Source organism: Bos grunniens, chromosome 11 (genome assembly GCF_055505025.1).
Source record: "Bos grunniens cultivar Pamir isolate PY7600 chromosome 11, Bosgru_T2T1.0, whole genome shotgun sequence".
Lineage (NCBI taxonomy): Eukaryota > Metazoa > Chordata > Mammalia > Artiodactyla > Bovidae > Bos > Bos grunniens.
In genome coordinates, this window is record NC_141175.1 from 41,201,961 (window position 1) to 41,215,718 (window position 13,758).

At 39.7% G+C, this 13,758-nt stretch overlaps 1 protein-coding gene across 1 annotated transcript in view; it reads left to right on the top strand.

The window, feature by feature from the left end:
• The window catches only part of PPP3R1 (protein phosphatase 3 regulatory subunit B, alpha), a 63,918-nt gene extending 55,240 nt beyond the window's left edge, over nt 1–8,678 (top strand). The window contains exons 4-6 of the mRNA XM_086326293.1: nt 302–361; nt 1,707–1,891; nt 6,541–8,678. Of these exons, the coding sequence (XP_086182419.1) occupies nt 302–361; nt 1,707–1,891; nt 6,541–6,588 (293 nt within the window). The 3' untranslated portion in view covers nt 6,589–8,678. The remainder of the gene's footprint in view (nt 1–301; nt 362–1,706; nt 1,892–6,540) is intronic.
• The last annotated feature ends 5,080 nt before the right edge of the window (nt 8,679–13,758 follow it).

The following is a 13,758-nucleotide window of genomic DNA, read 5'->3' on the forward strand; positions in this document are numbered from 1 at the left end:
TGTTTTTTGAGTGTTATTCTCTGTAGCAACTAATTAATAATAATAATAATAAATAAATCAACTTGTTGAAGTTGATTTGATTTGAGAGAGTTCCAGGTTCAAATTATATGTAGAAACTTGTTTGTTGAAGGTTCAAATTTGTCTCTTTCAGTTGTAAATGCCACTAGTAATATTTTCTTTTGGAACAGGAAAATATTCTATTATGAGCATGTAGGGTTTGTGTCCATGAGCGTGTGTATATTGTTCTTCTTGGTAAAAAATTGAAACTTCTGATTTGTAAATGTTTTTTATTCTTATTCAGAGTTCATTGAGGGAGTCTCTCAGTTCAGTGTCAAAGGAGATAAGGAACAGAAGTTGAGGTGTAAGTATTTTTCTTCACTGAGTTCATTCTTCCTCTTAGACCATTACCCCATACTACATTATAACCTCCTTTTAAAATATTCTAAAAAGGAATCTTTTATTCTAGATCCTTAGTAGACGTAACAGAAATTTTACATTCTGGAGAAAATCCTTTTTGGACATTTGCAATTTGTATTTTTTAATGATGTGTCATTGTTGCTTATAAGTTAGGTGTACAATACACAAAATTGATTCACAGTTTTTAAGGATTATATTCCATTTGTGGTTAAGTAATATAAAATATTGGCATGAAAGTGAGAAGAAATGCTTTAATATGATTAGCTTCACTTCGTTTACACTTGTATTCAGAATTATTTAGCCAGAAGTTTACTATTTTGGTTTATGTAGGCTTGCCTCTCTTTCAGGGAACATCTGGTATCTTTTTAAAATATTCGGCTCTTAACTGGAGAGACATTATGTTCAATAACAGTCCTCTGAGGCACAAGCTATATGCTAACTTCCTTTGCAAATGAATTCTTGATATAAATGAGAATAGTATTAATAGTAGTAACAGTTGCTGTCTTTGACTGTGTATTATCTCACTCAGTACTGTAAAGCAGCAGTCCCCAACCTTTTCAGCACCAGGAACCAGTTTTGTCAAAGACAATTCTTCTATGGACTGGGGGTAGGGAGTGGTCTGGGATGATTCAGTTGCATTACATTTATTGGGCACTTTATTATTATTACATCAGCTCTACCTCAGATCATCAGGCATTAGATCCTGGAGGCTGGGGACCCCTGCTGTAAAGAACCTGGGAGGTTAGGACTGTTATTAGCCCCAATTTTATATGTGCAGAAACCGAAGCTTAGGAAAGAGTAAATGACTTAAACTCTAGGCTATATTAATTGTCCCAGGCAGTCTTAACTCCATAGACCATATACTTGCAACCACAACCACCTGCTGCTGCTGCTTAATCACTTCAGTCATGTCCGACTCTGTGTGACCCCATAGACGGCAGGCCACCAGGCTGCCCCGTCCCTGGGATTCTCCAGGCAAGAACACGAGTGGGTTGCCATTTCCTTCTCCAATGCGTGAAAGTGAAGTCGCTCAGTCGTGTCCGACTCTTATCAACCCCATGGAGTGCAGCCTACCAGGCTCCTCCGTCCATGGGATTTTCCAGGCAAGAGTACTGGAGTGGGGTGCCGTTGCCTTCTCCCAGTTTCACCTAAAAGCAACATCTCTATGTAGGAAGGAGCTGTCCTCATAGTAGAATTCTAAATGCTGGGCAACTTACTATCTTCTCTTTCTTTGACAGTGTTCGTGATTACCATGCAATTGCCATTGATTTTTCCTTACTCTTTTTTAGTTGCTTTCCGTATCTATGACATGGATAAAGACGGCTATATTTCCAATGGGGAACTCTTCCAGGTGCTAAAGATGATGGTGGGGAACAATCTGAAAGATACACAGTTACAGCAAATTGTAGACAAAACCATAATAAATGCAGATAAGGATGGGGATGGAAGAATATCCTTTGAAGAATTCTGTGCTGTAAGTACAAAAAAGCTAGTTCTTCATTAGTTACGTTTCATAAAAACATTTTTAATATCACTTAGTAGAGAATTCCTTATAGTTATATTTTGCCCTAGAAATTTGTTTGATTTTGCCCAATAGCCCCAGGTGTTCTTTGTTGTAACTGTTACTAATTACTAATTATTCTCAAGAACTAATACTCTCAGTGATTGTCTGATAAAATGCCACAACAATGGTATTAGTCACTTTTACTTATTATTGGTAGCCTCCCAAGTGAACAGCTAGGTTATTTGAAAATACTTCTGTAGGAAATAAGAGTTCATGAATTTCAGCTAGGAATTCAGAGGCTTGGTCACAAGTATGACAGAAATGGAGTCCCTATCTGTCAAACTCAACAGCGAGGCAGTGTAAAGAGGTGATTTGTTTTCCCCTCTCCTGTTTTTCTAAGCTACTATGGGTAGCTTTTGTGATCTGGGGCAAGGGCTCCACAGAGGCATAGCCTGCAGTTGTGAGAAGTCCTGGAGGACTTGCTGTTGGTGGGAACTGGGGCACTGGCTTAGCTTCCTGTTTATTGCTTCTCTTCTGTGGCTGCTGCCCCTAAAACAGAGATAGTAACTTTCTGATGTGTCATAAGCAGTTTTAACGGTAAATTGAAGATGCTGGACAATCCAAAGGAAATGCAAAGAAAATAAAACATTGTGAAAATTTTCAGTCATCACTGGATGCTTCTATAGAAGGTTTTCTTCCTCTTCGTTTTTTACTTAGAGGACACCAGCGAAAACAGATTAGCTTGTCATATGTTACATAAGGACTTAAGTAGCTACTTTGGCTTTTAAGTAGAAGTTCACATTATACTTCAAGGATCTTTTTTCATCTCAAGGGAATGAGATCTTTGCATTTTGTTTCAAAAAAGTAGGGTGGTGCTCTAGTTAAAGAACAGGCTAGTTCTCCTTGGAAGAGAGTTAGAGAGGCTGAACTCCTGGGATGGGAACCAGTGCCGGGGGTGCTGCTGCAGGTGCGTCCTCTCCCTCTGCCACGCCTCCTCCACTGTTGCCAGACGACTCCCGTGGGCAGGCATCGGAGTGTGCGTGACATGAGACTAGCCTGGTAATGGCATCATAGATAGCAGCCAGTTTTCAAAAGTAGGGAAAAAAGAAAAAAATTCCAAGACTTGAGGGAACAAAACAAAAATGAGGAACTTGGCTGGAGTGACGTGAAGGGATGTGTATAAGTGAAGACTATTTGCATTTAGTAAATATAAACTGTAACTTAAAATTACATGTAAATCACTTTACTAGTGGAAGGAAATACATCCCCTAGGTATAAAAATTATGCTTTGTACGCTGAAGGCTTAAGCTGAGCTTTGAGTTTATTTTTCAGCCTTTGTGATAAATTGCCCTTACTTGTATTTTTGTAGGGCATAGTTCAGGAATGAATGAAAATGTTTGTATATTAAGCCAACTTTTGGTAACATTTATCAGGCTCATATCTTGGGCTTTATTGAGTTCTCTTTATTCTGTTTTCTTAAGCTGTAACAGAGAGAAGAGAGAGTTATCTCAAAAGATCACACACTACGTATCTGTTCTAATATTTTCAGAACACTTAACTGTACGCAAATCTTATAAATGATCAGTGACAGGATTAATGTTGATGGATTGAACGCATGTATTTACTTTTGTATCCTTTGAAAACTTCACTGAAATTAAATGGGTTAAAAAGAAAAGGTTATAAACCCACAAGGACCAGAGAATAGCGGAGAGGATGGTCACTCAGTTTGGTAATTTATAAAGTTGAGTGGCTAGCAGACAGGAGTGAAAATTCTAAGCTGTCAACTAGGAAAGCGGAGAAGCAGCTTGGTTTATAATGTGGAACTCCTGAAAGGCTCAGAAAGTGGGGACATGACTGAAAGTGGGTGTGAAGCGGGGCTAACAGGAGAATGGCTTAAGTCTGTCTAAGAAGCACGTGGAACACAAGATCTCCTTCCTGACTCTCTTCAGTCTCTCCTGCATTGTAGTGGAGATTGGCAAGAGTGAAATAGGGCTCGGGGTGTGTGTGTGTGTGTGTGTGGCGGGGGGCAGGGGGTGGAATTAAGTGAAGAACAGCGTATTTGCATTTTGACACCTCCAGCCTTCTTCTCTTACTTGATTCCCTGGCAGCTACACTTGTACCCTCTAGGCAAGAGGTGGGAAAGCCCTGTTTGGGAAAGCTGACCTTTAGACATGGTGTTTACCCAGTTGTTCAAAGCGCAGCGCACAGTCAACAGCCCTGCCCTGTGCATGGAGGCTCTGGGGCGGCACTTTCCACATGAGGAGAGAGCCTAGGATCACCAGACATTCAAGGAAAACCTCTGATACAGATTACAGAGATGAACTCAAACCTGAAAAAGAAGCATGCTGAAGCAGGCTATGCAAGGGCAATAAACACTTTAAAAGTAGAACAGATATCTGTCATTATTACCCTCAGGGATATAATGTATTAGATCTTTGAAACAAAAATTAGACAATGTATAAAAGAGCTCTAGGAAATTTAAATGTTGGGATTCATCTTAGGAGGTCTAACATCCAAATGTTAGATCCCAGAAAGAAATTGGAGGGAAGGAAATCATCAAAAATGAATCAGAAAATTATCTCAGAATCAAAAGTAATGAGTTTCCTTGACTGAAAGGAAACTGGGTACCAAGTACCCAGCATAGTATATAAAAATAATCTGGGCCTTGGTACATTGTCATGAAATTTTAAAACAAAAAGATGGTTTACAGGCTTCCAAAGAGCTAAGGTAGAGGCATAGGGGAAGGGCTTCATACAGAGTCAAGAATCGTAATGGTGACAAATTTCTCACTTAGCAACTTGGAAAATAGAAGACAAAACAAGAATTCTCAGTAAACTCAAACTGGATGATAGAATCAGACGTTTTCAGGTTTGCAAGTCCTCCTCCCTTTTTGGGAAAGTACTAGAAAATGTGCTCCCACTATGAAAAGGTTATAAATCAAAAAAAGAAGTCAGTGTGAGATATAGGAAGCTCAGAGGGTCAGGCGGGAGAGAAAGCCATCTCTAGGAGGATCCATGGATGCCAAACCTGGATGGGAGTAAGTCCAAAAACTCTGGGAGTGATTTGAAAATAATAAAATCGATAGCTTGATACAATACATCTGAGTGCCTTTAGAGCAAAGTTTAGTGTTGAATTAATGATAAATGCATAGAACACCCAGTGAAGAAAAAGATCAGTTATTAACTGTAGCAAAGCAAATATGCAGGGAAGCAAAAGTAATCATAGTACACAGTTCTCTTCTGCTGTAAGTAGTATTTTATGTAGTCATAAATAAAAGGCTGAATTTCTGTCTAATAAAAAAAAATGCAGCTCTTTGAAGCATAGGAGAGGTGGGAAGTGTGTGGGGTAGGAGATGATGTAGGATAGGAGATGAAGGAAAGAGGTGTGTGTGTGTGGAAGTGAAAGCTGCATCTCCTGTGATGGGAAGTTGATGGATAATATCTAAAACTTGAAATCTAAGAAGAAGCAATGTAGGAATGTTATTTGGAGTCTTCTAGGCAAATACTGAACATCAGCTGAAAATTCTAAATGATTGCTGCTAAGTAAAAAATGAAATTTGAGGACAGGATAGCAAATGGCTGTTTTCATTGACAGGAGTTGTAGAACTAGCTGGCTGTTTAAGCTTTATTTTTCAAATAAAAATTAAAAAGTTCAAAAATAGTAGCAGATGCAACTACGTACAACATGGATGAATCTCACAAACATAATGTTGAGTGAAACAAGACAGACATGAAAGATTTCATTTGTAAAGTGTGTAAAAACAGATCAAACTAATCCGTGGTGTTAAGTCGTAGTGACTAGTTCTGTGTAGGTGTGGCTTGGGAGGAGGGAGGTAGTGGTGGGAGGGGGGTCGCAGAAGAGCCGTGGTGATGCCCTGGGTGCTGGTTACTTGGGTCATCACTCTGAAAATTGACCAAGCTGTTAACCTTTATGGTTTGCTTATTTTATGTAGGTTTTGCGTAATAAAAGTTATCCCCAAATAATGCTACAGGTAATCTCACTTCGACATTGCCATGTTTCACAGAGGTGTCTGTAACAACTCTACATGTAGTTGACCCCATGGAAGAGCAATGTGCAGAAAATTTTATTCATTACTTTTTGATACATTCTAGAATAGAGTGACAGTGAAGCCCGTATTTGATTTTTGATAGTTTTTATAGTAACACCTAGTTAACATTTGATACTAAATTACTGAAGTCTATGTCAAAATGCAAAGGAAAGAGTGGGCCAAATCCTACCGGTAGCCTATTTTTTATATTTTTGAGCTAAAAAAGTTTTTTTACACTTGAAAGTGTTGTTTAAAAAAAAAAAAAAAGGAAGAAGGAAATTTAATAGAAACTATACATGGCCTACAAAGCTTAAAATACTTCCTGCCTAGTCCTTTACGGAAAAATATGCCATCTCTTGTGTTAGAGCGCAAGAAAATGCTTGTTATCCTGGGAGCAAGAAGCCCTGAAAATTCTAACAAAAGGCAGTGCAAGTTTTAAAAAAAGAAGAGCAGCTTCTGGAAATGGCTAAAGTAGTGTGCTTTTTTAAACTGCAGTTTCGGTAGGGTGGTTAGACTGGTGCAACGGAGTCCCTCAAACCTGGTCAAGTGTGGTCTGTTCTGTCTGTTTCAGGTTGTAGGCGGCCTAGATATCCACAAAAAGATGGTGGTAGACGTGTGACTCTTGTGTAAAGAGTACCACCCAACACTTTTGCTTTCTTCTCCATCTCTGAAGATCTGCTCAAGACGTCCAGCAATGCTCTCTGTGTATTTAAATGGAAGTATTTTTCTCTGTGAAGCCACATTTTCCAACATGAGCCTCATGAAGCCCAACTAAGTGTTATTGAACTCTTATTCTCTCAATAACTCAGTGTAGCACTTTAAAGCTGAAGGACAGCAGCATGAAAAGAGCATATCAATGTGGCGAAGAAAGGGAAGGGGTTGGCTTTTTAATTTATTTTTCTTCATCTTTTATAACAAGAAAGTATCTATATATACATATGTAAATATTTATATATAGATATATGTAGCTTTCTATATGTGTAGTAGGTTGGCTTTAATTTAATATACTTGATTCAGAAACAAAAATGATAAAGAGTACAAAAGTGCCAAGCAGAACATTCAACATCCTTACTTTTATTTCACACAGTTTTATATATAGATCGAAGATTGTACAGTTTGAGCCGGGTGTTAGGCCAGCTGTTTTCCTTTGCCTGCTCTTTCTCCTTTGAGAGATTGACAAAGCATTTGTTAACATCTTATTATTTACCTTGATTACATTTTTGTAACAAAGGAGTTTGTAACTTAATTTATACCTATGATATATTTCCAGGGACTGTGTCTCATTGCTGAGCAGCTTTGATGACGTCTCTGCTTGAGGAGAAAGTAGAGTCGAGCGCTGCTGCCATGAGCTCATTCTTGTGTTCATGCAGTCACTGCACAGAGCTTACGCCTCCTGCTGTTACTTCATCACTAGGAGCCATTGCGTCCATTAGGTGTCCCTGAGTCAGTGTCAGTTCGTCGTGATTTTTATTCGTAAAGGACAGAAGCTATGTGAGGCAATCCTGATTTGATCTCAGACATGACTTAATGAAGAGTTCCGGAAATAATCATGTAATAGCTCAGGATATCCGTTTATGTTTCATTACATGGATGGTAAATTGTCATTAAACTTACCTTTAAACCATAAATTTTCCCTTCTCTGTTTCAGAAGACTTGCAGCTAATCTAAAAACCGGTGATGGTTAATGTGCATGTGTGTATCTATACACCCACATATACTTACATATGACTTACCTGGGAGAAACCTTATTAAACTGTTTGCCACAGAAGAGCAAAATTATATCCAAATTTATACCTCTTAAATTTCTTTACCACAAGGCATAGAGAGTGCATGATGGTGTTCTTCCTTTGCCCGAAGATGTCTCGGGTAACTTAATACTTTGTGTGATTTAAAAGTAGTGTACCACGCTCCGCCAATTGATGTTATTATCCCTTCCCTTTTCTGCAAAGGTACTATTGGCTGGAAGAAAACATTCTGGTTAGCTTTGTAGGACTGTAGTCTTTCCCTATAATAGATTTTGTAGAAAATTGGTTTTATACTCTGAGTGGGGAAGGGCAGGTTGAATCAAGGTTGAAAGCATCTTAATTTTGGGCACGCCCGCCTGCCACCGCTGTTCCTTCAACTGAGTGCTGCACGCCATGGGCTCTGTCTGTGAGAGAAATCCCGGTGCTTGGTGTCCTTGCATGACATGGAGTTTTGCATGTAGATCAATTTAAAATGTACCTCTTGTTTACATAATTTGCATAATTTTAAAACATAATGTTGCCAAACTTTGGAAATGTTAACGTTCAAACTGAAAATCTCCACCTGTAACTTTCTCCCTCTGGATGAGTGCGTGGCTCACAACCCCAGCCAGTGGCTTGATCTGTTCCAGTGTCAACCGCCATGTGCTCTGCTTCAAGAGGGGAGCTCGTCTTTTGTGAATTTTTTGTACATAAGTATTTGTTACAGATATTTTAGCAAATGCTTTCTATTTCTCTTGCTTGTGCATATCTTGGCTGGCGTTACAGAAAAAATAGTGCAAACATTATTTCCTTACTGGGGAATGAGGGTTTTTTCTTTTTTTTTTTTTAGTGTGTGTGGGTGGGTGGGGCGGGGGGATGGTTTATGTTGAATGTTTAGTTTTTCTTCTGCATGAAACATCATGTTGTGAGATCTTTAGGAAACTTCATACTGTATGAATAAGGAAATAAAATATTTGAAACTTGATTGAGTGTATCTGCAGTGGTCTTTAGGCTTCCCAGCCATTGTGTGTGTGCACGTGTGCTGTTATATCTGACTCTTCTGCTACCCCGTGGACTGTTTGGCCACCCAGCTTCTCTGTCCATGGAATTTTCCAGGCAGGAATACTGGAGTGGGTTGCCATTTCATCCTCCAGGGGGATCTTCCTCACCCAGGGATCAAACCTGCATCTCTTGCGTCTCCCGCATTGGCAGGTGGATTCTTCACCGCTAGCACCACTGGATAGTCTTTCTTCATTCTTTTAGATTGTTTAAAAACTGTGGTAGGTTGATGTTTGATCTTATGACTATAAACCATAAGTAAGTCTGCCTTGTCACTGGGTGAAAACACAGGTCAGTATGACCTGGAGAACCCAGTCTGTGACCCTGCCTCTCCTTCCAGCCTCCCTGCTTCCTCTGTAGGCCTTTGCACCCTCTTTCCTGACAAGGAATGCTTCTGAGGGGTTCGGCCATGTTGTGGTTCAACAGGAACTCTCCTGGCCACCATTTAAATACACTAATAACATCGGATTCTCCTTTTACCCCAGTCTTCTTCCATAACATTTAACCTCCTCTTATCTGATTCATTTTGTATTTATTTTTCCTGGTTATTCAAATAACATGAATGAAAGCTCCCTAAGGGCAGGCATCTCTGTCCCTTGTTCACTGATAGGCCTGGTTGTCTAGATTCTGCCTAGCTCTTAGTGTTTACTCAATAAATACTTAAAGTAGGAAACACCTTGTTTCTACAGGTTGTGATATTAAGTTTCTATTCAGTACTTTTGTTACTGTTCATAAGCATTAGTATTGGGACTTTTATTCATTCAACAATTTTGTAGGGTTCCTACGCCATGCCTGCACCATAATGAGGACTTGAGAGTCTTGCGACAGGTAAATGATGTACCTGGCCCAGATGAAATACAGGCTGTTTTATGTTTGGTGTTTTATACCCAGAACACCTATATTGTCAGGCATGCACTAGTTATGAGATACTAAACACTGGGTTCTCTGACTCTTCATGGGTTAGTTAAGCTTAAATCAATAGGTAACATTTCAGCTCTAGGTCTCCCTTTCTTTCCTTAGTTCTGATGGTTTTAAGAGTAGAAAAGATGACTTAAAGTCAAACAGCAGTCCACAGAATGGGAGAAAATACTTGTAAATCACATATCAGCTAAGAGATTGTTAGCTGGACTGTGCAAAGAGTCCTCAGAAACAAAGAACCTGATTAGAAGATGGGCAAATTACTTGGATACTTCTCCAGAGGAGGTAACATAAATAGCCAGTGCCAGAAGAAAAGATGTTTAGTATCACTAGTCATTATGAAAATACAAGTAAAAACAAGATGCTACTTCATTAGAATTTCCATTAGCAAAATAAAGGTAAGGATATGGAGTAGCTGGAATGCTTGTGCATTGCTGGTGTGGATATCAAATGGTGAAGTCACTGAGGAAAACGGTATAATGGTTCAAAAACATCAAACAATTAACCGTGTATGTTTAGTCACTCAGTCATGCCTGACCTTGTGACCCCATGGACTGTAGCTTGCCAGGTTCCTCTGTCCAGGCAAGAATACTGGAGTGGTTTGCCATTCTCTTCTCCAGGGGATCTTCTCAACCCAGGGATTGAACCTGGTATGACCTAGCAGTACAACTTCTAGATACTTACGCAAGAAGTTCTAGGGACCTGCAGAGGTATTTGTGCACCCACATTCATAGCAGCATTAGTCACAATAGCCAAAACTTGAAAGCAACCAAAACATCAATGATGGATTGATAAGAAAAATGTGGGATATTATTCACTTACAAAGGGAAGGAAATTTTGACACATACTATGTAACATGGATGAACTTTGAAGACATGCTAAGATAAAAGAGCCAGTTCCCAAAGAACAAATACTATATTCAATTTATGCAAGTTCCTGGAGTCATCAAATTCATGAAGACAGAAGGTACTAGGGTGGTTGCCAAGGGCTGGGAGGAGGTGAAAATAGCGAGTTGAGTGTTGAATGGGTACAGTGTTAGATGGGGAAGATAAATGTTCTGGAAATGAAAGGTGGTTGATGGTTGGAGGAGAATGAACTTAAATGTCACTGAGCTGTACAAATGGTTAAATGATGAATCATGTATAATTTACCACGGTTTAAAATTTAGGGTAGACAAGATGGTAGAAAAAGAATCTCGGTTTTTGTCCAGGACTTAGGAGGAAATGGTGTTCAAGCTCATCATATATGTCTTGAAACAATTCTTAGTCTTCAGAGATTGCCATATGCCCAAAAATCTCTCATTACATTAGCTCACATTTTAAGCTAAGGTCCATTGCCACTTCAACCTTTCACTAACCCTGTTGGTTTAGTCATTTAAGCTGTGTCCGAGTCTTGTGACCCCATGAACTGTTTCCCTTTCCATGGGATTTCCCAGGCAGAATACTAGAGTGGTTGCTATTTCCTTCTCCGGGGGATCTTCCTGACCCAGGGATCGAACCCACATCTGCATTGCAAGCAGATTATTTCCTGTTGAGCTACCAGGGAAGCCCTTGGGCATCATAAATCTGACAGCTAAGCGGATCAAAATAGTCAATCCTTGCTCTCCCAAACCTCCTCAAGATTATTGGTGTCCCTGAATAATAAGTTTCTTTCACCAAATTAAGTCACTGACATTTGTAGAATATAAGCATTTTACAAGTTATAGGATGGTTATGTTCATCATCACTGTATACTCAATATTACCTAACATTAAGCATGCTGTCCCATGGCTCTGTAATCAGGAGTTATGTCTCTTCCCCAGGGCTCAGTGAACATAGCTTTCTCATGTAAATAGGATGAGAACTGGAGTCCAAATCTTCTGGAACAATAGGAGGAAACACCAAGGTCTCTTCCCTTATCAGCCACTAAGAAAATACTCCTAGCCAGTGCAGCAGTAAATATGTTAATAAACTGTTACATGATGTTATCACAAGTTGTACTACATACTGAGCATTGAAAGATCAGAGGCTTTAGGGTGGGAGGCAGACACTAATAGCAGGATAGCATGATAGATGCCATAGAAATATGGATCAGCATGGCTAAGGTTTTCAGTATTAGTTTCCAGGCCTTAGAGAATTTCAAGAAATCAACTACCAGATCAACTGCCACTGTCGTGTAGTCAAATTGATTACATTTCTTTACTGTTCCATTCTAAGAATGGATAAGGTGGTGGTGGTGGTGCAGAGGTAAAAAATCCGCCTGCCAGTGCATGAGACGTGGATTGGGAAGAGGCCTCGGCAGAAAGTGAAGAACTAAAGAGCCTCTTGACGAAAGTGAAAGAGGAGGGTGAAAAAGTTGGCTTAAAGCTCAACATTCAGAAAACTAAGATCATGGCATCCGGTCCCATCACTTAATGGCAAATAGATGAAGAAATAGTGGAAACAGTGTCAGACTTTATTTTTCTGGGCTCCAAAATCACTGCAGATGGTGATTGCAGCCATGAAATTAAGACGCTTACTCCTTGGAAGGAAAGTTATGACCAAGCTAGACAGCATGTTAAAAAGCAGAGACATTACTTTGCCAACAAAGGTCCGCCTAGTCAAGGCTATGGTTTGTCCAGTGGTCATGTATGGATGTGAGAGTTGGACTATAAAGAAAGCTGAGTGCCGAAGAATCGATGCTTTTGAACTGTGGTGTTGGAGAAGACTCTTGGAAGTCCCTTGGACTGCAAGGAGATCCAACCAGTCCATCCTAAAGGAGATCAGTCCTTGGTGTTCATTGCAAGGACTGATGTTGAAGCTGAAACTCCAACACTTTGGCCACCTGATGCGAAGAGCTGACTCATTTGGGAAGACCCTGAGGCTGCAAAAGATTAAGGGCAGGAGGAGAAGGGGACAACAGAGGATGAGATGGTTGGATGGCATCACTGACTCGATGGACATGGGTTTGGGTGGACTCTGGGAGTTGGTGATGGACAGGGAGGCCTGGCGTGCCTGTGGTTCATGGGGTCGCCAAGAGTTGGACACAACTGAGCGACTGAACTGAACTGAATTTGGAGTAGGAAATAGCAACCTGCACCAGCATTCTTGCCTGGAAAATTCCATGGACAGAGGAATCTGGTGGGCTATAGTCCATGGGGTCACAGAGTCCAACACAACTTTGAGCACACACGCCTGTAACATTTTGTTTCTCTTTAAAGTCCCAAGAAGTACGAATTCCCTATTGAGTGGGGATGCTTGATCAGGGAGAGGCTCAACAGTATCCCAGATTTTAGCAACTGCCAGAGAAATACATTGCTCTCTTACTGATAATTCTAACTATGTAAGAAACTTTCAAGAGGAAATACAAATAATACCAAAAGATAACTTCAGTTTAGCAGAGCACCTGTGTTTTCCCAGTCAAAAGTATGCTTTTTAAAAAAAATTAAACATACAATGTTTATGGTTACCGAGCAATAGTTCATTTCAGTCCAAGCGCTCTGAAAACTGTGGACCCATACCTCAGAAAAGTACACCCTCAGTGGTCAGAGTTTTGTATCTGATTTCTTAGACAAGGCACAGGGAGTAGGCAAGTACCTGCTGAAGCCTGTGCAGACCAACAAAGTGCCAACAAATTCCAACTTTACGAAAAGATAGGAGTAAAATGGTATCATACACATACTCTCTCCATGCTGCTGTGCTGCCAAAGGATTAAAAAAAAATACTGCTGGGACATTTCCAGCCATTTCCCACTGGATTTCCACTGTAATACTAAGTATGTCTAATACCAATGCAGTGTACAGGCTAGTTCGGGACAGTGGCATATGTAACACATAGAACTCTTAATAGCAATACTTAATACTTGTTCTAGTTCTTACATGTACTTTCTAATTAAAGTTCAAAGTTTTGGTCAAGGGTTGTGGAGATAATATACAAAAGAATAGTATCATCACAGTCACAATTTAATGAAGTGAGTTCCTTTCATTAAAAAAATGCGTAATATGAATCAAAGAACATGTAGGCTTGTTAAAACAATCTATTACATTTGCAGAATATAATAGTTTTCTTAGGGGTAAAAATTCTTTTATTACATTTCACCTTACTACTTAGAAGAAATATACCCAATACTGG